Genomic DNA, 24,322 nt, shown 5'->3' with positions numbered 1-24,322 from the left:
GTGACAAATAAAATGGTATTTTAAATTTTATTTGACAGCGTGACAATTCAACCAAATAGTAAATCAAAACTAGACTGATATCTGTACCCAGTGGGATGTCAGGATTTTGAGGATGTGTGTTAAAGGGTCTACTGCATTACCAAGTATGTGTGTTAAAGGGTCTACTGCATTACCAAGTATGTGTGTTAAAGGGTCTACTGCATTACCAAGTATGTGTGTTAAAGGGTCTACTGCATTACCAAGTATGTGTGTTAAAGGGTCTACTGCATTACCAAGTATGTGTGTTAAAGGGTCTACTGCATTACCAAGTATGTGTGTTAAAGGGTCTACTGCATTACCAAGTATGTGTGTTAAAGGGTCTACTGCATTACCAAGTATGTGTGTTAAAGGGTCTACTGCATTACCAAGTATGTGTGTTAAAGGGTCTACTGCATTACCAAGTATGTGTGTTAAAGGGTCTACTGCATTACCAAGTATGTGTGTTAAAGGGTCTACTGCATTACCAAGTATGTGTGTTAAAGGGTCTACTGCATTACCAAGTATGTGTGTTAAAGGGTCTACTGCATTACCAAGTATGTGTGTTAAAGGGTCTACTGTATTACCAAGTATGTGTGTTAAAGGGTCTACTGCACTACCAAGTATGTGTGTTAAAGGGTCTGCTGCATTACCAAGTATGTGTGTTAAAGGGTCTACTGCATTACCAAGTATGTGTGTTAAAGGGTCTACTGCATTACCAAGTATGTGTGTTAAAGGGTCTACTGCATTACCAAGGATGTGTGTTAAAGGGTCTACTGCATTACCAAGTATGTGTGTTAAAGGGTCTACTGCATTACCAAGTATGTGTGTTACAGGGTCTACTGCATTACCAAGTATGTGTGTTAAAGGGTCTACTGCATTACCAAGTATGTGTGTTAAAGGGTCTACTGCATGACCAAGTATGTGTGTTAAAGGGTCTACTGCATGACCAAGTATGTGTGTTAAAGGGTCTACTGCATGACCAAGTATGTGTGTTAAAGGGTCTACTGCATTACCAAGTATGTGTGTTAAAGGGTCTACTGCATTACCAAGTATGTGTGTTAAAGGGTCTACTGCACTACCAAGTATGTGTGTTAAAGGGTCTACTGCATTACCAAGTATGTGTGTTAAAGGGTCTACTGCATTACCAAGTATGTGTGTTAAAGGGTCTACTGCATTACCAAGTATGTGTGTTAAAGGGTCTACTGCATTACCAAGTATGTGTGTTAAAGGGTCTACTGCATTACCAAGTATGTGTGTTAAAGGGTCTACTGCACTACCAAGTATGTGTGTTAAAGGGTCTACTGCATTACCAAGTATGTGTGTTAAAGGGTCTACTGCATTACCAAGTATGTGTGTGTGTGCACACTTGCATGTGTGCATCTTTGTGTATGTACTGTGTGTGTGTCTCTATGTGTATGTGTGTATCTGTGTGTGTGTGTGTGTGTGCACCTCTTTGTGTGAGTCCCTGTGTGTGTGAGTCCCTGTGTGTGTGTGTGTGTGTGTGTGTGTGTGTGTGTGTGTGTGTGTGTGTGTGTGTGTGTGTGTGTGTGTGTGTGTGTGTGCGCATCCCTCTGTGTCTCTCTGTGTATGAGTCTCTCTATGTGTGTGTGTGTGTGTGTGTGTGTGTGTGTGTGTGTGTGTGTGTGTGTGTGTGTGTCTCTGTGTGTATGTGTGTGTGTGTGTGTGTGTGTGTGTGTGTGTGTGTGTGTGTGTGTGTGTGTGTGTGTGTGTGTGTGTGTGTGTGTGTGTGTGTGTGTGTGTGTGTGTGTGCGTGTGTGTGTCCCCCTGTGTACTCTACTCACCGCTGTTGTAGGGTTGCCAGAGCCTGAAGCGGGTAGCGTTGGTCTGGGCCCTGGCGGGCAGAGGGAGGTGTAGGAACAGCGTGTCAGTAGAGGTGGGGAAGTAGAACTCATCTAACAGCAGCCAGCTGATTCCTCCGTTCACTGAGAACTGCAGCAGCACCGAGTGGGACCGCTCCGGGACACCTGGGATACAGAACGCACAGAGTCAACATGCTGTACAACATATCTACAAAAAACACACACAAAAAGTAACATACACTACTTCAAACACGTGCTGTACAGCATATCTACAAAAAACACACACACAAAAAAAGTAACATACACTACTTCAAACACGTGCTGTACATTATGTTTCAAAGTAGTTTTGCAGACATACATGGTATGATAACTGCAAGCGGATAGAGACAGAATGTGTGTGAAATGGAGTGACCTACCCTTAGTGATGAACTTGAAGGAGAACTGGATGTAGAGAGTGCTGGTACAGTCCAGATCCCTAGACACCAACATACGTAGACCCTCCTACAAAATTCAGGAAAACAAAAAGAGAAATTAAAATTATTTATAATCAATGAGAAACTTACTGAGTCTGCTAGGGAAAATGCTGTGTATGTATGTCAAAGCGCTCCTCTGTCCCAACACGCCATTGGTGAAACCAGCTTCCCCCTTAAACTAGGACAGCAGAGTCCCTGCCCCGTCTTCCCCCCTGGTACTAGGACAGCAGAGTCCCTGCCCCGTCTTCCCCCCTGAAGCTAGGACAGCAGAGTCCCTGCCCCGTCTTCCCCCCTGAAGCTAGGACAGCAGAGTCCCTGCCCCGTCTTCCCCCCTGAAGCTAGGACAGCAGAGTCCCTGCCCCGTCTTCCCCCCTGAAGCTAGGACAGCAGAGTCCCTGCCCCGTCTTCCCCCTGATACTAGGACAGCAGAGTCCCTGCCCCGTCTTCCCCCCTGGTACTAGGACAGCAGAGTCCCTGCCCCGTCTTCCCCCTGATACTAGGACAGCAGAGTCCCTGCCCCGTCTTCCCCCCTGAAGCTAGGACAGCAGAGTCCCTGCCCCGTCTTCCCCCTGATACTAGGACAGCAGAGTCCCTGCCCCGTCTTCCCCCCTGAAGCTAGGACAGCAGAGTCCCTGCCCCGTCTTCCCCCTGATACTAGGACAGCAGAGTCCCTGCCCCGTCTTCCCCCCTGAAGCTAGGACAGCAGAGTCCCTGCCCCGTCTTCCCCCTGGTACTAGGACAGCAGAGTCCCTGCCCCGTCTTCCCCCCTGAAGCTAGGACAGCAGAGTCCCTGCCCCGTCTTCCCCCCTGGTACTAGGACAGCAGAGTCCCTGCCCCGTCTTCCCCCCTGGTACTAGGACAGCAGAGTCCCTGCCCCGTCTTCCCCCTGAAGCTAGGACAGCAGAGTCCCTGCCCCGTCTTCCCCCTGGTACTAGGACAGCAGAGTCCCTGCCCCGTCTTCCCCCCTGAAGCTAGGACAGCAGAGTCCCTGCCCCGTCTTCCCCCCTGGTACTAGGACAGCAGAGTCCCTGCCCCGTCTTCCCCCCTGGTACTAGGACAGCAGAGTCCCTGCCCCGTCTTCCCCCTGAAACTAGGACAGCAGAGTCCCTGCCCCGTCTTCCCCCTGATACTAGGACAGCAGAGTCCCTGCCCCGTCTTCCCCCCTGAAGCTAGGACAGCAGAGTCCCTGCCCCGTCTTACCCCTGATACTAGGACAGCAGAGTCCCTGCCCCGTCTTCCCCCCTGAAGCTAGGACAGCAGACCCCTGCCCCGTCTTCTGAAAACATATCTCATTAAAGAGTATCTTAAAGAAGACATCCCAGTCATTCTTGTTCCACCCCCCATCACCAGTCTTTCCCTACCAGCACTGACTTTGGTGATAACTACTTTATATTTATATATTCTTAATTTCATTATTTTACTTTAGATTGTGTGTATTGTTAGCTATTACTTGTTAGATATTACTTGTTAGATATTACTTGTTAGATATTACTTGTTAGATATTACTTGTTAGATATTACTTGTTAGATATTACTTGTTAGATAAGTACTTCACTGTCGGAGCTAGAAAACACAAGCATTTCGCTACACCCGGATTTACATCTGCTTAAACATGTGTATGTGACCAATAAATCAAATCAGTGATGGTGTAAATCAAATCAAATGTATTTATAAAGCCCTTCTTACATCAGCTGATATATCAAAGTGCTGCACAGAAACCCAGCCTAAAACCCCAAACAGCAAGCAATGCAGGTGTAGGAGCACGGTGGCTAGGAAAAACTCCCTAGAAAGGCCAAAACCTAGGAAGAAACCTAGAGAGGAACCAGGCTCTGAGGGGTGGCCAGTCCTCTTCTGGCTGTGCCGGGTGGAGATTATAACAGAACATGGCCAAGATGTTCAAATGTTCATAAATGACAAGCATGTTCAAATAATAGTAATCACAGAGAAATGTGATTTGATTTAGATTTTTGGGGCTATGATTTTGATTTGAGGATTATGTACTTACTACGACTGTGATATGTGGTTGTTTCGCTATCTTAAGATGACTGCGCTGTAAGTCACTCTGTGTCAATTAGGCGTCGCCTAAGTGACTAAAATGTAAAATGTGTGTGTGGACGCACACGTCTTCTCTCTCCTCTCTCTAGGTCTCCTCTAGGACTTTCAGAGAGATGTGTCCCTAGTTTGATGGTTTTTCTTAGGTCCTTATCACATAAACCAGTGTGTGTACGGTGTACAGTACAGTATACAGCAGGAATCCTACCCCTTTGAAGATGAGTGCGGTGCCAGATTTGAGGGGCTCCCCGCTGAGCGTCCCCCTCTCAGCCCCGTACACCTCGGGCCACTGCTCCGCCGCCAGGTTCTCGTTGAAGTCTTCTCTCAGGATGGAGGGGAGGGGGGCCAGGGGCACGCAGTGGGCCCCGCCGTAACCATGGTCACACCTGAGAGAGAGAGAGAGAGAGAGAGAGAGAGAGAGAGAGAGAGAGAGAGAGAGAGAGAGAGAGAGACAGAGACAGAGACAGAGACAGAGACAGAGACAGAGTAGCATAGAGAGAGAGAGAGAGAGAGAGAGAGAGAGAGAGAGAGAGAGAGAGAGAGAGACAGAGACAGAGTAGCATAGAGAGAGAGAGAGAGAGAGAGAGAGAGTAGCATAGAGAGAGAGAGAGAGAGAGAGTAGCATAGAGAGAGAGAGAGAGAGAGAGAGAGAGAGAGAGAGAGAGAGAGAGAGAGAGAGAGAGAGAGAGAGAGAGAGAGAGAGAGAGAGGGAGAGAGAGAAGGAAATGCATCTTTCATCCCAACAACCCTTCACCCTCGTGAAGCGTACTAACCCGTTGCTGTACCAACACCAATAGTCTTGGCTGAGGAAGGCGACTTCAAGCATCTTGTTTTTGTTATCTTGTACTTGTAAATTGTGTAAATGCTCGCTTGTGAAAGAAGCCTCAGCCTCAATAGGACTCCCTATGAAAATTAAGGTAAAATTTTTTTTTTTTTAAACATCTCTTATAGTGTGTGTGTGTGTGTGTGTGTGTGTGTGTGTGTGTGTGTGTGTGTGTGTGTGTGTGTGTGTGTGTGTGTGTGTGTGTGTGTGTGTGTGTGTGTGTGTGTGTGTGTGTGTGTGTGTCTGTAACTCACACACAGCGTCCGTTGTCACAGAGTCCGTGTCCAGAGCACATCCAGGGACAACCAGGGGCCAGCAGCACGTTGTCCAAGGCCCAGCCGTCCGCTCCGGGGATGAAGTGAGGCTGAATCCATCTGAACCGAGTCCTGGGAGAACTGGAACCATTGGAAAGGTGAGACACAACAAAACCACTCTCTCCGGGATAAAAAAAACACAAATGTGCTGTTTACTTTATCTCAAGTTTAAAACATGATGTGTCATATATTTTTTGGTCTTAACAAGGTCACACAGATTGGACCTGGACACATTGAGATCACAAGGTCGTACGTACTTGGCAGCGCTGGGTAGATACACCGTAATCCTCCTCCAACGGGTGTACCGCGTAGCGGTGTAGACAGAGTTCATAGTGTAGCCGGCACAACCGATGGCAGGTGGCACACACTCTGGGGTGAGCAGGGCCCAGTGGCGCCCGCAGTCTGTAGGGTGGCAACATGTTGTATTTACGTTCAGAAATTAACATTAACAAACTATTCATAAACTGTTCATACATAAGTATTTCAATATTTGTAAACATTTTATAACCATTTATAAGCATTGATAACATGTATAACAATTGATGGTGTCGCTTTCTATGATGCATACACATATAATGCCTTATAATACACATATAATGCCTTATAATACACATATAATACCTTATAATACACATATAATGCCTTATAATACACATATAATGCCTTATAATACACATATAATGCCTTATAATACACATATAATGCCTTATAATACACATATAATGCCTTATAATACATATATAATACCTTATAATACACATATAATGCCTTATAATACACATATAATGCCTTATAATAGATATATAATACCTTATAATACACATATAATGCCTTATAATACACATATAATGCCTTATAATACACATATAATGCCTTATAATACACATATAATGCCTTATAATACATATATAATACCTTATAATACACATATAATGCCTTATAATACACATATAATGCCTTATAATACACATATAATGCCTTATAATAGATATATAATACCTTATAATACACATATAATACCTTATAATACACATATAATGCCTTATAATACACGTGTAGTTTCTAAAGGCTGATTCAGGATGGTATAGAGTGTGATACCTGTGGAATACTCCAGCCTGACACCATGAGAGGACGTGACTGTCTTACTGCAGCCCATAGACAGGTCAAACTGCAGGAAGGAGGAGCCAGACACCTCAAAGTCCCAGCTCTCTGCATACCGTGGCTTCTCTGGAGATAGAGAGAGAGAGAGAGAGAGAGAGGCAGAGAGGGGCAGAGAGAGGCAGAGAGAGAGAGAGAGAGGCAGAGAGAGAGAGAGAGAGAGAGAGAGAGAGAGAGAGAGAGAGAGAGAGAGAGAGAGAGAGAGAGAGAGAGAGAGAGAGAACTGTGACTGACCCAAACTTAAGGAAAGCTTTGACTATGTACAGACTCAGTGAGCATAGCCTTGCTATTGAGAAAGGCCGCCATAGGTAGACCTGGCTCTCAAGAGAAGACAGGCTATGTGCACACTGCCCACAAAATGAGGTGGAAACTGAGCTGCACTTCCTAACCTCCTGCCAAATGTATGGCCATATTAGAGACACATATTTCCCTCAGATTACACAGATCCACAAATAATTCGAAAACAAACCCAATTTTGATAAACTCCCATATCTACTGAGTGAAATAACACAGTGTGACATTACAGCAGCAAGATGTGTGACCTGTTGCCACAAGAAAAGGTCAACCAGTGAAGAACAAACACCATTGTAAAAACAACCCATATTTATGCTTATTTAGTTGTCCTTGTGTACTTTAACCATTTGTACATTGTTACAACACTGTAAATATACATAATATGACATTTGTAATGTCTTTATTGTTTTGAAACTTCTGGATGTGTAATGTTTACTGTGAATTTTTATAGTTTATTTCACATTTGTATATTTTCTACCTCACTTGCTATGCCAATGTTAACATATGTTTCCCATGCCAATAAGTGTCTCTTTTTACTGTAGTTTTTAATTCTTTACTTACCTATTGTTCACCTAATACCTTTTTTTGCACTGTTGGTTAGAGCCTGTAAGTAAGCATTTAACTGTAACGTCTACACCTGTTCTATTCAGCATTTCACTGTAAGGTCTACTACACCTGTTGTATTCAGCATTTCACTGTAAGGTCTACTACACCTGTTGTATTCAGCATTTCACTGTCAGGTCTACTACACCTGTTGTATTCAGCATTTCACTGTAAGGTCTACTACACCTGTTGTATTCAGCATTTCACTGTAAGGTCTACTACACCTGTTGTATTCAGCATTTCACTGTAAGGTCTACTACACCTGTTGGTTAAGGGCTTGTAAGTAAGCATTTAACTGTAAGGTCTACACCTGTTTGTATTCAGCATTTCACGGTAAGGTCTACACCTGTTGTCTTCGGCGCACGTGACGAATAAACTTTGATTTGATTTGATCTTCTGGACTAGAGACTGTGTAGACGGTATAGTGTAGGCTGAGATGGAGGTGAAACAAACCCCATTGATAGAGTGCGTACGGTAAAATGTGTAAAATATGGATAGTGGCTATTAATCAAGGTCGCGTAGCAGTCCATCGTTCACGTCGCAATCGTGTGAAAAGACAGGAAGTGCAAAACACTCGTGAATCAAGTCAATACGAGATCAAACGTAAAGGAAGTGAATCCAGAAAGATGCTTTGTGTATAACGAGGTACCTTTGATTTATGCTGTCGATGTGTTCATCATACACATCACACGGATTTCCAGAAACCCGCCGCTCCTAGCCGGGGTATAATGTTTACGTTGGTAAATTGCTCTTGCTAGGCCGGTGGTAATGGATGGGACTGGATGCAATGTAATCTTTACACAAAGTAAATCCACTCGCAGCTTGATGCACACATAAATAACAACCAGGGTGTTAAAGCTAAACATTAATAATTCAAAAGCCACGCGGGTCGTGTAAACGACAAACGGCTGATTGAACACACCCTGGGGTTATTGGTAATGCAGTAGCAGAACATGTCATGTCACAGAGGGGTGGCAGGTAGCCTAGTGGTTAGAGTGGAGGGGCGGCAGGTAGCCTAGTGGTTAGAGTGGAGGGGCAGCAGGTAGCCTAGTGGTTAGAGTGGAGGGGCGGCAGGTAGCCTAGTGGTTAGAGTGGAGGGACGGCAGGTAGCCTAGTGGTTAGAGTGGAGGGACGGCAGGTAGCCTAGTGGTTAGAGTGGAGGGGCGGCAGGTAGCCTAGTGGTTAGAGTGGAGGGGCGGCAGGTAGCCTAGTGGTTAGAGTGGAGGGGCGGCAGGTAGCCTAGTGGTTAGAGTGGAGGGGCAGCAGGTAGCCTAGTGGTTAGAGTGGAGGGACGGCAGGTAGCCTAGTGGTTAGAGTGGAGGGGCGGCAGGTAGCCTAGTGGTTAGAGTGGAGGGGCGGCAGGTAGCCTAGTGGTTAGAGTGGAGGGGCGGCAGGTAGCCTAGTGGTTAGAGTGGAGGGACGGCAGGTAGCCTAGTGGTTAGAGTGGAGGGGCGGCAGGTAGCCTAGTGGTTAGAGCGTTGGACTAGTAACCGAAAGGTTGCAAGATCGAATCCCTGAGCTGACAAGGTAAAAATCTGTCGTTCTGCCCCTGAACAAGGCAGTTAACCCACTGTTCCTAGGCTCGTCATTGAAAATAAGAATTTGTTCTTACTGACTTGCCTAGTTAAATAAAAGGTAAAATAAAAAAAATAGAGGGGTGTGGTTTAGGGGTCAGAGTCTAGAGCTCTGCAGTATGATGAGTTTCTGTAGCAATCTTTCTCAATTCTCCCCCCAAAAATGTGTCCTCTCCTTCCTTGCACTGATGTGAAAGACCTGACCAGCTGAAGGCCAATGTAAGGATGAGCTTTCTCCATATCATAAGGGATGGGTGAAGAGCACTGGTACTTCCACACCATCAAGGATCAATGACAGGGGTTTGTCTGACTCACTGTCTGTTGAAATGGACAGACAGTCCACTGTGACCCCTGTGTGTGTGTTTATCAAATCTAAGTTTATTTTTTACGTGCGCTAAATACAGTGAAATACTTACTTACAGGCCCTAACCAACAGTGCAAAATCAAATGTATTTATATAACCCTTCTTACATCAGCTGATATCATTAAAGTCAAAAAAAAGGTATTAGGTGAACAATAGGTAAGTAACGAAATATAAAACAACAGTAAAAAGACAGTGAAAAATAACAGTAGCGAGGCTATATACAGTAGAGAGGCTATATACAGTAGAGAGGCTATATACAGTAGAGAGGCTATATACAGTAGCGAGGCTATATACAGTAGAGAGGCTATATACAGTAGCGAGGCTATATACAGTAGAGAGGCAATATACAGTAGCGAGGCTATATACAGTAGAGAGGCTATATACAGTAGAGAGGCTATATACAGTAGCGAGGCTATATACAGTAGAGGCTATATACAGTAGAGAGGCTATATACAGTAGAGAGGCTATATACAGTAGAGAGGCTATATACAGTAGAGGCTACATACAGACACCGGTTAGTCGGGCTGATTTATGTCTGGGTGTGTGTGTGTGTGTGTGTGTGTGTGTGTGTGTGTGTGTGTGTGTGTGTGTGTGTGTGTGTGTGTGTGTGTGTGTGTGTGTGTGTGTGTGTGTGTGTGTGTACGCAGTAGCTTGACTCACTGTCTGTGGCATCGGAGTAGAAGGACAGAGCTGTGTCCAGAGACAAACAGTCCACTGTGACCTCTCCCCCCTGGACACGGTACCAGTTGTGTCTCAGAGGAGACGTCCCGGCGAACTTGTCATGGAAACCAGTCCTGGAGCTGTCGTTCATACCGATCAGAACGTCATCCATAGCCCACTGGGCTGAGTGTTTCCCTGCGGAGAGACAGAGACTGGTTTCTAGATGTCATACTCTGTATGACTCTTGACCCTTAACCCTTGTCACCCTATCGACCTTTCCAGCACATTTCCAGATAAAAAAAAATGGTGGATGCATAACAAGGCCAGCTCAGTTTGGTTTGGCTCGGCTCGGGCCAGTTGTGTGAAAGGTATAAGAGTAGTTCTATTTCCTGTATACTGTGGGCTGTAAGAGTAATTCTATTTCCTGTTTACTGTGGGCTGTAAGAGTAGTTCTGTTTCCTGTTTACTGTGGGCTGTAAGAGTAGTTCTATTTCCTGTATACTGTGGGCTGTAAGAGTAGTTCTATTTACTGTGGGCTGTAAGAGTAGTTCTATTTACTGTGGGCTGTAAGAGTAGTTATGTTTCCTGTATACTGTGGGCTGTAAAAGTAGTTCTGTTTACTGTGGGCTGTAAGAGTAGTTCTATTTCCTGTATACTGTGGGATGTAAGAGTAGTTCTATTTCCTGTATACTGTGGGCTGTAAGAGTAGTTCTATTTCCTGTATACTGTGGGCTGTAAGAGTAATTCTATTTCCTGTATACAGTGGGCTGTAAAAGTAGTTCTATTTCCTGTATACTGTGGGCTGTAAGAGTAATTCTATATCCTGTATACAGTGGGCTGTAAGAGTAATTCTATTTCCTGTATACTGTGGGTGTCGCGGATCCCTCCGGAACCTTCATTGTGCACACCTGGCCTCTGTTCCCACTGATTGTATTTGTATATATGTGTCCGTTGTTCACCATGGTGCTGTCCATTATTGTTACTATGTCCGTTGGTGCGTGTGAGGACCTGTGCTGTGTGTTTTGGGCTTCCGTGCCCTTGTGGATTGCGCAGATGATTTCGGGTCTCGTCCCGTGTGTTAATCATTAAGCGCGTATGTTATTTATTCGAGGTACTCCTCGCTCTTTTGTTTGTGTTTCAACCCTGTGTTTTTGTTACGTGTTTGTTTGGTCTTCGTCCCCGTGCCTTTACACGGCACGCCGTAATTTGGGCTAAATAAAAAACCCTATTACGCATTCCTTCGCCTGTCTCCTGAATCATTCATACCAACGTGACAGTGGGCTGTAAGAGTAGTTCTCTGTCCTGTATACTGTGGGCTATAAGAGGCAGGTCTGACTCCTCACCTTGCTGTGGGCTATAAGAGGCAGGTCTGACTCCTCACCTTGCTGTGGGTTATAAGAGGCAGGTCTGACTCCTCACCTTGCTGTGGGCTATAAGAGGCAGGTCTGACTCCTCACCTTGCTGTGGGTTATAAGAGGCAGGTCTGACTCCTCACCTTGCTGGGGCTATAAGAGGCAGGTCTGACTCCTCACCTTGCTGTGGGTTATAAGAGGCAGGTCTGACTCCTCACCTTGCTGTGGGCTATAAGAGGCAGGTCTGACTCCTCACCTTGCTGTGGGCTATAAGAGGCAGGTCTGACTCCTCACCTTGTTGTGGGCTATAAGAGGCAGGTCTGACTCCTCACCTTGCTGTGGGCTATAAGAGGCAGGTCTGACTCCTCACCTTGCTGTGGGTTATAAGAGGCAGGTCTGACTCCTCACCTTGCTGTGGGCTATAAGAGGCAGGTCTGACTCCTCACCTTGCTGTGGGCTATAAGAGGCAGGTCTGACTCCTCACCTTGCTGTGGGCTGTAAGAGGCAGGTCTGACTCCTCACCTTGCTGGGGCTGCCACCAGCGGAACACTGTGTAGGGGGTCTTGGCGGCTGGAGGCAGTTCAATGGTCACTACTTGGGGTTCCAGGAAGGAGCCAAAGTCCAGCTCTCTCAGGAACTGCCACTGCACACCGTTGTTGGTTGAGAACTGGACTACCACTCCTGGAGGACCAGACGAGAAAAGAGATGGAGAGGAGAGGGAGGAGGAGGAGAGCAGGGGGGAGGAGAGGAGGAGAGGGGGGGGGGAGAGGAGGAGGAGGAGGACGGGGAGATGAGGAGGAGAGGAGGGGGGAGGAGAGGAGGAGGAGGGGAGGGGAGGAGGAGAGGAGGGGAGGAGGAGGAGGAGGAGAGGCGAGGGGGAGAGGAGAAGAGGGGGGAGGAGGAGAGGGGGGAGGAGAGGAGGAGAAGAGGAGGAGGAGAGGGGAGGGGGAGAGGAGGAGAGGGGAGGGGGAGAGGAGGAGGAGAGCAGGGGGGAGGAGGAGGAGGGGAGGAGGAGGAGAGGAGGAGAGCAGGGGGGAGGAGAGGAGGAGAGGAGGGGGAGAGGAGGAGAGGGGGGAGGAGAAAGGAGGAGGAGAGGAGGAGGAGGAGAGGAGGAGAGCAGGGGGGAGGAGAAAGGAGGAGGAGAGGAGGAGGAGGAGAGGAGGAGAGCAGGGGGGAGGAGGAGGAGGAGAGCAGGGGGGAGGAGGAGGAGAGGAGGGGGGAGGAGAGGAGGAGAGGAGGAGGGGGAGAGGAGGAGAGGGGGGAGGAGAAAGGAGGAGGAGAGGAGGAGGAGGAGAGGAGGAGAGCAGGGGGGAGGAGGAGGAGGAGAGCAGGGGGGAGGAGGAGGAGGAGAGGAGGAGAGCAGGGGGGAGGAGGAGGAAGAGAGGAGGAGAGGAGGAGGAGGAGAGGAGGAGGAGGAGAGGAGGAGAGCAGGGGGGAGGAGGAGAGGAGGGGGGAGGAGAGGAGGAGAGGGGGGAAGAGAGGAGGAGGAGGGGAGGGAGGAGTGGAGGAGGAGAAAGGAGGTCAGAAAGAAAGGATTCAATACAATACAATACAACAATCCCGTCCTTTTAAATCCATGAAGGGATGAGAATAAGTAACAAAGCCCTCACGTTCTCATTGGTAAAGAGGAGTGCATTATGGATAGTATAGTACGTCATGTTGTCCTCCTCACAGACATCTGGGAGATGCCTAAAGGTCTGACTCAACAGACAAAGATCAGACATCTTTGTGGTTCACAATACGCTGACACAGATTAAAAAAAACACCATCAATGTTTGGATTCTAACTTTAAAAAAGATCTTCTGAAACACAAGGCTTCAATAGTTGATCAACTGGACAGGAGATACTGATCTGATACAAAGCCTCAGACCTGGAGCTACTGTATATTCCCCACTGCAGTGTCAGTCAACCACCACACGGTGGAAGCAGAGAGACTCATTGTGGTCGGCTGTGAGTTTAAAGAGAGAGAGAGAGCTTAAATGGGACATCGTCAGTAGCGATGGTGTTGGTGAGTCACCTTCGTTGCGGGAGCGAGGTCTAGTGCAGGTGGGTCCAACGTTCTTCCCTCCGATTCGGATGTAGAACTGGACCAGCCTACATGGACAGACGGACGGGACGGACAGAGGGTTTTAGTTCACTGGAAACAGGAACCCGGGATCTACAGTTCCGTGTTTTACAGGCTTTTGTTACAGTCCAGCACTCATTGTCTAAACTGACCAGGATTTTAGTTGAAGTGTTCAAGGAAGAAAAGGAGGAAAAGCCTTGACCCAACGCTGCAGCCTCCGTAGTGTAAAACTGACCCCCCAGGAGGACGTGTGTACTGACCGTGTGTTGGTAGTATCCAGGGTGACAGTCAGTGCCTGTCTTTTCCCAGAGCTGCTGAAGTACAGCGCTTTGCCCTCGCTGATGGTACCGCAGCCGCCTCCAATCTGACCCCCACTCAGGCTCTGCCACAGCGGGCTCAGCTTGCTCTCAAAGCCCTCTGCCAGCTCTGTGGGACTGACCACTGCTGGCACACAGCTGTCCTGCTCCACTGGGGGAACACACAGACACACAACAGAAAGCAACACATTGATTATCACAATCACTAAACTGTTTTCCTTCCATGATCAACAACTCTCATACTCAGAACAGAGATGTCCACTCTTCCTTCTCCATTTCACCATCTCTTTTTCTCCTCTCTCCCTAGAGAGAGAGAGGGGGAGGGAGAGAGAGGGGCTCTCTCCCTCCCCCTCACTCTCTCTACCCCCTCTCTCTCTCTCTACCCCCTCTCTCTCTCTACCTCTCTCCCTCCTATTCGTTCCTCTCTCTCTCCCTCCTGCTCCTCTCTCTCTCTCCCTCTCTCCCTCCCCCCTCTCTACCCCCTCTCTCCTCTCTCTACCCCCTCTCTCCTCTCTCTACCCCCTCTCTCCCTCCCCCTCTCTCTACCCCCTCTCTCTCTCTCCCTCTCTCCCTCCTATTCGTTCCTCTCCTCTCTCTCTCTCCCTCTCTCCCTCTCTCCCTCCTATTCTTTCCTCTCCTCTCCCTCTCCCTCCCTCTCCTCTCTCTCTCTCCCTCCTATTCTTTCGTCTCCTCTCTACCCTCTCTCTCTCTCTCTCTCTCTCTCTCTCTCTCTCTCTCTCTCTCTCTCTCTCTCCTCTCCTCTCTCTATCAGTACCTACCTGTATAACCCATATCACAGAAGCAGACTCCAGAGATGCAGTCTCCGTGTCCTCCACAGTGGTTAGGACAGGGCTCAGAGATGTAGACTCCGTCTAGGGCGAAGGCTGGAGCGTCCCGGTACACACTACTCTCCTGGAACCACCGGAACCGCGTTTTACTGAGGGGGGAAGGGGGTGGGGTAGAGAGAGAGGTGGGGCAGAGTGAGATAAAGAGAGAGAGAGAGAGAGATAGAGGAACGGGAGATACATATACAGAGAGAGAGAGAGAGGTGGGACAGAGAGAGATAAAGAGAGAGAGAGAGAGAGATAGAGGAACGGGAGATACATTACAGAGAGAGAGAGAGAGAGATAGAGGAACGGGAGATACATATACAGAGAGAGAGAGAGAGGTGGGACAGAGAGAGATAAAGAGAGAGAGAGAGAGAGATAGAGGAACGGGAGATACATATACAGAGAGAGAGAGAGAGAGAGAGGTGGGACAGAGAGAGAGAAAAAGAGAGAGAGAGAGAGATAGAGGAACGGGAGATACATATACAGGGACAGGGGAAAGTAAAGTAATGTCATTCAGCAGTTCATAACAGCATTATAACAATCTTGCTGTAAATCTGCACAACAGCGTCTCCTGATTATGACATCTAACACGGCTCGAAGGACCAATATTGAATGAACTGAACAATAATCTGTACCGTCTCACAGTCTTTCCAACAGTAACTATGTCATTGTTATACCTCAGTTTCAATCTATCCATCCCATAATACACGTTTTTCATCTACCTGGCGGCCACGTTGCGCCGTATCACCACGGTGACCCTGGTCCAGCGTTCAAAGTCTCCCGTGGCGTAGACGGTTGGTTCCCTGAGTTCCCGCCCGCTGCCCTCGCAGCCGCCTGCCCCTGAGGATGCTGGGTAGCAGCCCTCCTTCACCAGTGCCCAGGTACGTCCGGCATCATGGGAGTACTGCAGCAGAACTGGGGCTGACGCACTGAACTGGGACTCACAGCCAATGTTCAACTGGGGGAAATTATCATTTTAAATCTCTATTAGGTCAATAATATCATACTGTACATTACACAAACACATAAAAAAAGGTATTTTAAAAAGTGATTGAAGAAATGAAAGAAACTCGAAACTTCCTGAGAGAAAGGGACAGAAGGAAACAAAGAGAGAGCGAGAGAGAGAGAGAGAGAGAGGGAGAGAGAGAGAGAGAGAGAGAGAGAGAGAGAGAGAGAGAGAGAGAGAGAGAGAGAGAGAGAGAGGGAGAGGGAGAGAGAGAGGGAGAGGGAGAGGGAGAGAGAGAGAGAGAGAGAGAGAGAGAGAGACCGTACACACATACACCGTACCTTAAACTGCAGGGTGTACCCTGGGCGTAGAGCCAGATCTCTGGTCACTGCCACCCTGTCGCCATCAGAGCGCCCGAACACCATGGCGGAGGGTGTGGCGGCACAGAAGCTGCCGTTCCTCTCCTTCTCCATGCCCTCGTTACCCAGCATCAGCCACACACTCATCTGGTTCAGAGGGTAGTCAAACGCCGGCTTCTCATAGAAGTTCTACAGAGACAAGAGGATTGGTTCATCTGTGCTTTAGTTATCCTCGTTACCGTCACCAACCGATTACTGAAGCATTGTTCAATGTCCAAAGTCAATGTCCAAATCCTCTCAAGATAATATAAAACAATCTATTTTACAGATTGGGAATGATTTGTGCATGAATATTGTCTGGTGTCAGTGTCCACCAATGAGAGACTGACCTGTGGCAGCGTGGGGTCGTCCACCAATGAGAGACTGACCTGTGGCAGCGTGGGGTCGTCCACCAATGGGAGACTGACCTGTGGCAGCGTGGGGTCGTCCACCAATGAGAGACTGACCTGTGGCAGCGTGGGGTCGGCCACCAATGAGAGACTGACCTGTGGCAGCGTGGGGTCGGACACCAATGAGAGACTGACCTGTGGCAGCGTGGGGTCGTCCACCAATGAGAGACTGACCTGTGGCAGCGTGGGGTCGGCCACCAATGAGAGACTGACCTGTGGCAGCGTGGGGTCGGCCACCAATGAGAGACTGACCTGTGGCAGCGTGGGGTCGTCCACCAATCAGAGACTGACCTGTGGCAGCGTGGGGTCGGCCACCAATGAGAGACTGACCTGTGGCAGCGTGGGGTCGTCCACCAATCAGAGACTGACCTGTGGCAGCGTGGGGTCGGCCACCAATGGGAGACTGACCTGTGGCAGCGTGGGGTCGTCCACCAATGAGAGACTGACCTGTGGCAGCGTGGGGTCGTCCACCAATCAGAGACTGACCTGTGGCAGCGTGGGGTCGGCCACCAATGAGAGACTGACCTGTGGCAGCGTGGGGTCGTCCACCAATGAGAGACTGACCTGTGGCAGCGTGGGGTCGTCCACCAATCAGAGACTGACCTGTGGCAGCGTGGGGTCGGCCACCAATGAGAGACTGACCTGTGGCAGCGTGGGGTCGGCCATGGGGATGATGTGCTTCTGTCTCTCAGAAAGTATGATGACATCATCGATGGCCCACTGGTCGTAGCCGTCCCCAGAGTGGAGGGGCTGCCACCATCTGAACCTGGTACACGGGGTCTTAGAGGCCAGCGGCAGCTCATAGTGGACAAACCTAGGAAGAGGAGATCAGTCAGACAGACAGTCAGTTAGTAAGACAGTCAGTCAGTCAGTCAGACAGTAAGTCAAACAGTCAGTCAGTCACTCAGATATTCAGTCAGATATTCAGTCAGACAGTCAGATATTCAGTCAGACAGTCAGATATTCAGTCAGTCAGATATTCAGTCAGTCAGATATTCAGTCAGTCAGTCAGACAGTCAGATATTCAGTCAGACAGTCAGTCAGATATTCAGTCAGTCAGATATTCAGTCAGTCAGATATTCCGTCAGTCAGATATTCCGTCAGTCAGATATTCAGTCAGTCAGTCAGTCAGATATTCAGTCAGTCAGTCAGTCAGATATTCAGTCAGTCAGTCAGATATTCAGTCAGTCAGTCAGATATTCAGTCAGACAGTCAGATATTCAGTCAGTCAGATATTCAGTCAGTCAGTCAGATATTCAGTCAGACAGTCAGTCAGTCAGTCAGATATTCAGCCAGACAGACAGACAGAGACATACAGACAGACAGTCAATCAATCAATGAATCAGTCACTCAATCAAGCCATCAACAGTTGTCACTAAGTACCTTACAGTAATCCGGTCTAGACCCAGAAGAGCAAGCAGAAGCAGACAAGGAAAAACTCCCTAGATGAAAGAAACCTGAAGAGGAACCAATCCCTCCTGCTCACCGGGGCTTGGCAAAGTTGGTGAAGTACATCTCAGCTATGAGTCCCCAACTGATTCCTCATCCTCTATCGTTACTGTCTCTTCCATCCCTCTCCTTCCTCCCTCTCCTTCCTCCTTCTCTCCTCCCTCCCACTCTCCCCCCTCTATTCCCCCCCTCTCTCCTTCCTCCATCTCTCCTCCTTCTATTCCCTCTCTCTCTCCTTCCTCCCTCTCTCCTCCCTCTATTCCCTCTCTCTCTCCTTCCTCCCTCTCTCCTTCCTCCCTCTCCTCCCTCCCTCTCTCCTCCCTCCCTCTCTCCTTCCTTCCTTCCTTCCTTCCTTCCTTCCTTCCTTCCTTCCTTCCTTCCTTCCTTCCTTCCTTCCTTCCTTCCTTCCTTCCTCTCTCCTCTCTCTATGCCCTCTCTCTCCTTCCTCCATCTCTCCTCCCTCTCCTCCCTCCCTCTCTCCTCCCTCCCTCTCTCCTTCCTCCCTCTCTCCTCCATCTCTCCTAGCCTCTATTCCCCCCTCTCTCTCGCCTTCCTCCCTCTCTCCTCCCTCTATTCCCCCCCTCTCTCCTTCCTCCCTCCCTCTCTCCTCCCTCTATTCTCTCCTTCCTTCCTTCCTTCCTTCCTTCCTTCCTTCCTTCCTTCCTTCCTTCCTTCCTTCCTTCCTTCCTTCCTTCCTTACTTCCTTCCTTCCTTCCTTCCTCCCTCCTCCCTCTATTCCCCCTCTCTCCTTCCTCCCTCTCTCCTTCCTCCCTCTCTCCTTCCTCCCTCACTCCTCCCTCTCCTCCCTCCCTCTCTCCTCCCTCTCCTCCCTCCCTCTCTCCTCCCTCTCTCCTTCCTCCCTCTCTCCTTCCTCCCTCTCCTCCCTCCCTCTCTCCTCCCTCTCTCCTTCCTCCCTCTCTCCTCCCTCTGCTCCCTCTCTCCTTCCTCCCTCTCTCCTCCCTCTATTCCCTCCCTCTCTCCTTCCTCCCTCTTCCCTCCTTCTCATCATGGCTTGGTAAAATCAGTGAATAGAGGTCTTAATGCTTCTCACAACAGGAAAATAATTCTGCAGCAACAGGAAATGTGATTTATTATGTGGAAATCCCACCGGGCCCAGATGTCAGTTCAACGTCTAGTTTAGATTTAGATTTGGTTGAGTCGTCAACTAATGTGAATTCAACGTGAAATCAACAAAAAAATTCACCATGTCATTTGAGTTAGGAAAAAAATTCCCTTCTGTTGATGACTTTTTTCAAAACCAATCAGTTTTCCATGTTGATTTAAAACGTCACCTCCTTTAATTTTGGGTTGAAATGATGTGGAAACAACATTTATTCAATCAGTTTTCTTGCCCGGTGGGACGTTTTGTAAGAGTTGATAACATTTTCGTTAAGGCAAATCAAGTCTGACATTTTAAAGTGGAAATGATAAACTTTAGAATCCTTTTTTAAACCTTGAATACAATTTAGATAGTAGATCTATATATCTCAGAGATCAGTTCCCAGCTGATTCCTCTATCGTTAACCTCCCTCCCTCCCTCCCTCCCTCCCTCCCTCCCTCCCTCCCTCCCTCCCTCCCTCCCTCCTCAACGTGGCTTGATGAAGTCACTGAAGTACATCTCAGAGATCAGTTCCCAGCTGATTCCTCTATCGTTAATCTCAATTTCCTCCCTCCCTCCCTCCCTCCCTCCCTCCCTCCCTCCCTCCCTCCCTCCCTCCCTCCCTCCCTCCCTCCCTCCCTCCCTCACCGTGGCTTGATGAAGTCACTGAAGTACATCTCGGCGATGAGTCCCCAGCTGATTCCTCCATTGTTACTGTACTGTAGAAGGACTCCTTCTTCCCTGCTGTCAGCTGTGTTACACTCCGCCCAGTCTCCGCCCACACGCAGGTAAAACTGGACAAACTCCGCCCACTCTGTGTCCAGGTCATAGCTCACCAGCTGCCTCAGTCCAGCCTGTTACACACACACACACACACACACACACACACACACACACACACACACACACACACACACACACACACACACACACACACACACACACACACACACACACACACACACACACACACACACACACACACACACACACACACACACACACACACACAATAAAAACGTTGTAGTCAGGTTGTTAATTACAACCAGATGACCTAGTATTATTTTGCTAAAAAACGTAAATAGAAATTCTTAGTTTTTAAATGACACCTTAATCTCAACATCATTCCTTGTCAAAATAAAGGTTAAATAAAAATAAATGGCCAAGATGTCATAAAATACATGGTGATGACAGCATTGCAACCAGTTTCACCCACTGGGTGTGTGTGTGTGTGTGTGTGTGTGTGTGTGTGTGTGTGTGTGTGTGTGTGTGTGTGTGTGTGTGTGTGTGTGTGTGTGTGTGTGTGTGTGTGTGTGTGTGTGTGTGTGTGTGTGTGTGTGTGTGTGTGTGTGTGTGTGTGTGTGTGTGTGTGTGTGTGTGTAAGTGTGTGTGTGTAAGTGTGTGTGTGTGTGTAAGTGTGTGCGTGTAGTGTGTGTTCTCCTACCTTGCTGAAGTAGAGTGAGGACCCGGAGGAGACCACCCCACAGCCCACATCAGGGGTCACCACCTCTCCACCAATCATCTCCTGCCACGTGGCCAGCAGACCATCCTGGGACTCAAAGTCTGACAGGACGCTGGAGGAGAGAGGAGAGGAGGACAGGCAGTCTGGACCTGAGAAACCTTCATCACACCTGGAAGAGACATGAGACACATTAATGACATATTGAATCCTCTGGTGTGAATGTATAGGAGTGTGTGTTGTGTGTGTGTGTGTGTGTGTGTGTGTGTGTGTGTGTGTGTGTGTGTGTGTGTGTGTGTGTGTGTGTGTGTGTGTGTGTGTGTGTGTGTGTGTGTGTGTGTGTGTTTTCAAGTAAATTTGCATTGTGTAATGGATACATTAGACAGCTCTGTATTCCATGAGCTTGTGTACGTGCATGAGAGAGATGTTCCATGTTAGAGAGAGATGTCCCCTGTTAGAGAGAGAGATGTTCCCTGTTAGAGAGAGAGATGTTCCCTGTTAGAGAGAGATGTTCCCTGTTAGAGAGAGATGCTCCCTGTTAGAGAGAGAGAGCTGTTCCATGTTAGAGAGAGAGAGATGTTCCCTGTTAGAGAGAGAGAGAGATGTTCCCCGTTAGAGAGAGAGAGAGAGAGAGATGTTCCCTGTTAGAGAGAGAGAGATGTTCCCTGTTAGAGAGAGAGAGATGTCCCCTGTTAGAGAGAGAGAGAGATGTTCCCTGTTAGAGAGAGAGATATTCCCTGTTAGAGAGAGAGAGAGATGTTCCCTGTTATAGAGAGATGTTCCCTGTTAGAGAAAGAGATGTTCCCTGTTAGAGAGAGAGATGTTCCCTGTTAGAGAGAGAGATGTTCCCTGTTAGAGAGAGATGTTCCCTGTTAGAGAGAGAGATGTTCCCTGTTAGAGAGAGAGAGAGAGATGTTCCCTGTTAGAGAGAGAGATGTTCCCTGTTAGAGAGAGAGAGAGATGTTCCCTGTTAGAGAGAGATGTTCCCTGTTAGAGAGAGAGATGTTCCCTGTTAGAGAGAGATGTTCCCTGTTAGAGAGAGAGAGATGTTCCCTGTTAGAGAGAGAGATGTTCCCTGTTGGAGAGAGAGAGATGTTCCCTGTTAGAGAGAGATGTTCCCTGTTAGAGAGAGAGAGAGATGTTCCCTGTTAGAGAGAGAGATGTTCCCTGTTAGAGAGAGAGAGATGTTCCCTGTTAGAGAGAGATGTTCCCTGTTAGAGAGAGAGATGTTCCCTGTTAGAGAGAGAGATGTTCCCTGTTAGAGAGAGATGTTCCCTGTTAGAGAGAGAGATGTTCCCTGTTAGAGAGAGAGATGTTCCCTGTTAGAGAGAGAGATGTTCCCTGTTAGAGAGAGAGATGTTCCCTGTTAGAGAGAGAGATGTTCCCTGTTAGAGAGAGATGTTCCCTGTTAGAGAGAGAGATGTTCCCTGTTAGAGAGAGAGAGAGAGATGTTCCCTGTTAGAGAGAGAGGTGTTCCCTGTTAGAGAGATAGAGAGAGATGTTCCCTGTTAGAGAGAGAGATGTTCCCTGTTAGAGAGAGAGAAAGATGTTCCATGTTAGAGAGAGAGAGATATGTTCCCTGTTAGAGAGAGAGATGTTCCCTGTTAGAGAGAGAGATGTTCCCTGTTAGAGAGAGAGATGTTCCCTGTTAGAGAGAGAGAGAGATGTTCCATGTTAGAGAGAGAGAGATGTTCCCTGTTAGAGAGAGAGAGATGTTCCCTGTTAGAGAGAGAGAGATGTTCCATGTTAGAGAGAGAGAGAGAGATGTTCCCTGTTAGAGACAGAGGGAGAGATGTTCCCTGTTAGAGAGAGAGAGAGATGTTCCCTGTTAGAGAGAGAGAGAGCTGTTCCCTGTTAGAGAGAGAGAGAGATGTTCCATGTTAGAGAGAGAGAGAGATGTTCCCTGTTAGAGACAGAGAGAGAGATGTTCCCTGTTAGAGAGAGAGAGAGAGATGTTCCCTGTTAGAGAGAGAGAGAAATATTCCCTGTTAGAGAGAGAGATGTTCCCTGTTAGAGAGAGAGAGCTGTTCCCTGTTAGAGAGAGAGAGCTGTTCCCTGTTAGAGAGAGAGAGCTGTTCCCTGTTAGAGAGAGAGAGCTGTTCCCTGTTAGAGAGAGAGAGAAATATTCCCTGTTAGAGAGAGAGATGTTCCCTGTTAGAGAGAGAGAGCTGTTCCCTGTTAGAGAGAGAGAGAGCTGTTCCCTGTTAGAGAGAGAGAGAGATGTTCCCTGTTAGAGAGAGAGAGATATGTTCCCTGTTAGAGAGAGAGAGAGATGTTCCCTGTTAGAGAGAGAGATGTTCCCTGTTAGAGAGAGAGATGTTCCCTGATAGAGAGAGAGAGATGTTCCGTGTTAGATAGAGAGATGTTCCCTGTTAGAGAGAGAGATGTTCCCTGTTAGAGAGAGAGAGATGTTCCGTGTTAGATAGAGAGATGTTCCCTGGTAGAGAGAGAGATGTTCCCTGTTAGAGAGAGAGAGATGTTCCCTGTTAGAGAGAGAGATGTTCCCTGTTAGAGAGAGAGATGTTCCCTGTTAGAGAGAGAGAGATGTTCCGTGTTAGATAGAGAGATGTTCCCTGTTAGAGAGAGAGATGTTCCCTGTTAGAGAGAGAGAGATGTTCCGTGTTAGATAGAGAGATGTTCCCTGGTAGAGAGAGAGATGTTCCCTGTTAGAGAGAGAGAGATGTTCCCTGTTAGAGAGAGAGATGTTCCCTGTTAGAGAGAGAGATGTTCCCTGTTAGAGAGAGAGATGTTCCCTGTTAGAGAGAGAGAGATGTTCCCTGTTAGAGAGAGAGAGATGTTCCGTGTTAGATAGAGAGGTGTTCCCTGTTAGAGAGAGAGAGCTGTTCCCTGTTAGAGAGAGAGAGAAATATTCCCTGTTAGAGAGAGAGATGTTCCCTGTTAGAGAGAGAGAGCTGTTCCCTGTTAGAGAGAGAGAGCTGTTCCCTGTTAGAGAGAGAGAGAGATGTTCCCTGTTAGAGAGAGAGAGATATGTTCCCTGTTAGAGAGAGAGAGAGATGTTCCCTGTTAGAGAGAGAGATGTTCCCTGTTAGAGAGAGAGATGTTCCCTGTTAGAGAGAGAGAGATGTTCCGTGTTAGATAGAGAGATGTTCCCTGTTAGAGAGAGAGATGTTCCCTGTTAGAGAGAGAGAGACGTTCTGTGTTAGATAGAGAGATGTTCCCTGGTAGAGAGAGAGATGTTCCCTGTTAGAGAGAGAGAGATGTTCCCTGTTAGAGAGAGAGATGTTCCCTGTTAGAGAGAGAGATGTTCCCTGTTAGAGAGAGAGAGATGTTCCGTGTTAGATAGAGAGATGTTCCCTGTTAGAGAGAGAGATGTTCCCTGTTAGAGAGAGAGAGATGTTCCGTGTTAGATAGAGAGATGTTCCCTGGTAGAGAGAGAGATGTTCCCTGTTAGAGAGAGAGATGTTCCCTGTTAGAGAGAGAGATGTTCCCTGTTAGATAGAGAGATGTTCCCTGTTAGAGAGAGAGAGATGTTCCCTGTTAGAGAGAGAGAGATGTTCCGTGTTAGATAGAGAGGTGTTCCCTGTTAGAGAGAGAGATGTTCCGTGTTAGATAGAGAGATGTTCCCTGTTAGAGAGAGAGATGTTCCCTGTTAGAGAGAGAGAGATGTTCCGTGTTAGATAGAGAGATGTTCCCTGTTAGAGAGAGAGAGAGAGAGATGTTCCCTGTTAGAGAGAGAGATGTTCCCTGTTAGAGAGAGAGAGATGTTCCCTGTTAGAGAGAGATGTTCCGTGTTAGATAGAGAGAGAGATGTTCCCTGTTAGAGAGAGAGAGAGATGTTCCCTGTTAGAGAGAGAGGTGTTCCCTGTTAGAGAGAGAGAGATGTT

General features: G+C 47.9%; 1 protein-coding gene across 1 annotated transcript in view; it reads right to left on the bottom strand.

Annotated features, from left to right (window-relative positions):
* LOC139584249 (reelin-like) overlaps positions 1-24,322 on the bottom strand; it is a 356,507-nt gene that overhangs the window by 47,384 nt on the left and 284,801 nt on the right. Inside the window, exons 25-40 of the mRNA XM_071415869.1 lie at positions 20,463-20,649; positions 19,667-19,872; positions 17,113-17,284; positions 16,004-16,210; positions 15,439-15,674; positions 14,666-14,823; positions 13,830-14,037; positions 13,522-13,598; positions 12,027-12,185; positions 10,153-10,347; positions 6,598-6,726; positions 5,757-5,901; positions 5,440-5,580; positions 4,571-4,748; positions 2,255-2,339; positions 1,821-2,003 (exon numbers count right to left, since the gene is read on the bottom strand). Coding sequence (XP_071271970.1) covers positions 1,821-2,003; positions 2,255-2,339; positions 4,571-4,748; positions 5,440-5,580; positions 5,757-5,901; positions 6,598-6,726; positions 10,153-10,347; positions 12,027-12,185; positions 13,522-13,598; positions 13,830-14,037; positions 14,666-14,823; positions 15,439-15,674; positions 16,004-16,210; positions 17,113-17,284; positions 19,667-19,872; positions 20,463-20,649 — 2,666 coding nt within the window. The remainder of the gene's footprint in view (positions 1-1,820; positions 2,004-2,254; positions 2,340-4,570; positions 4,749-5,439; positions 5,581-5,756; positions 5,902-6,597; positions 6,727-10,152; positions 10,348-12,026; positions 12,186-13,521; positions 13,599-13,829; positions 14,038-14,665; positions 14,824-15,438; positions 15,675-16,003; positions 16,211-17,112; positions 17,285-19,666; positions 19,873-20,462; positions 20,650-24,322) is intronic.

The sequence above is a fragment of the Salvelinus alpinus genome, chromosome 9, assembly GCF_045679555.1.
Source record: "Salvelinus alpinus chromosome 9, SLU_Salpinus.1, whole genome shotgun sequence".
NCBI lineage: Eukaryota > Metazoa > Chordata > Actinopteri > Salmoniformes > Salmonidae > Salvelinus > Salvelinus alpinus.
This window is presented reverse-complemented; position numbering and strand designations above follow the sequence as displayed.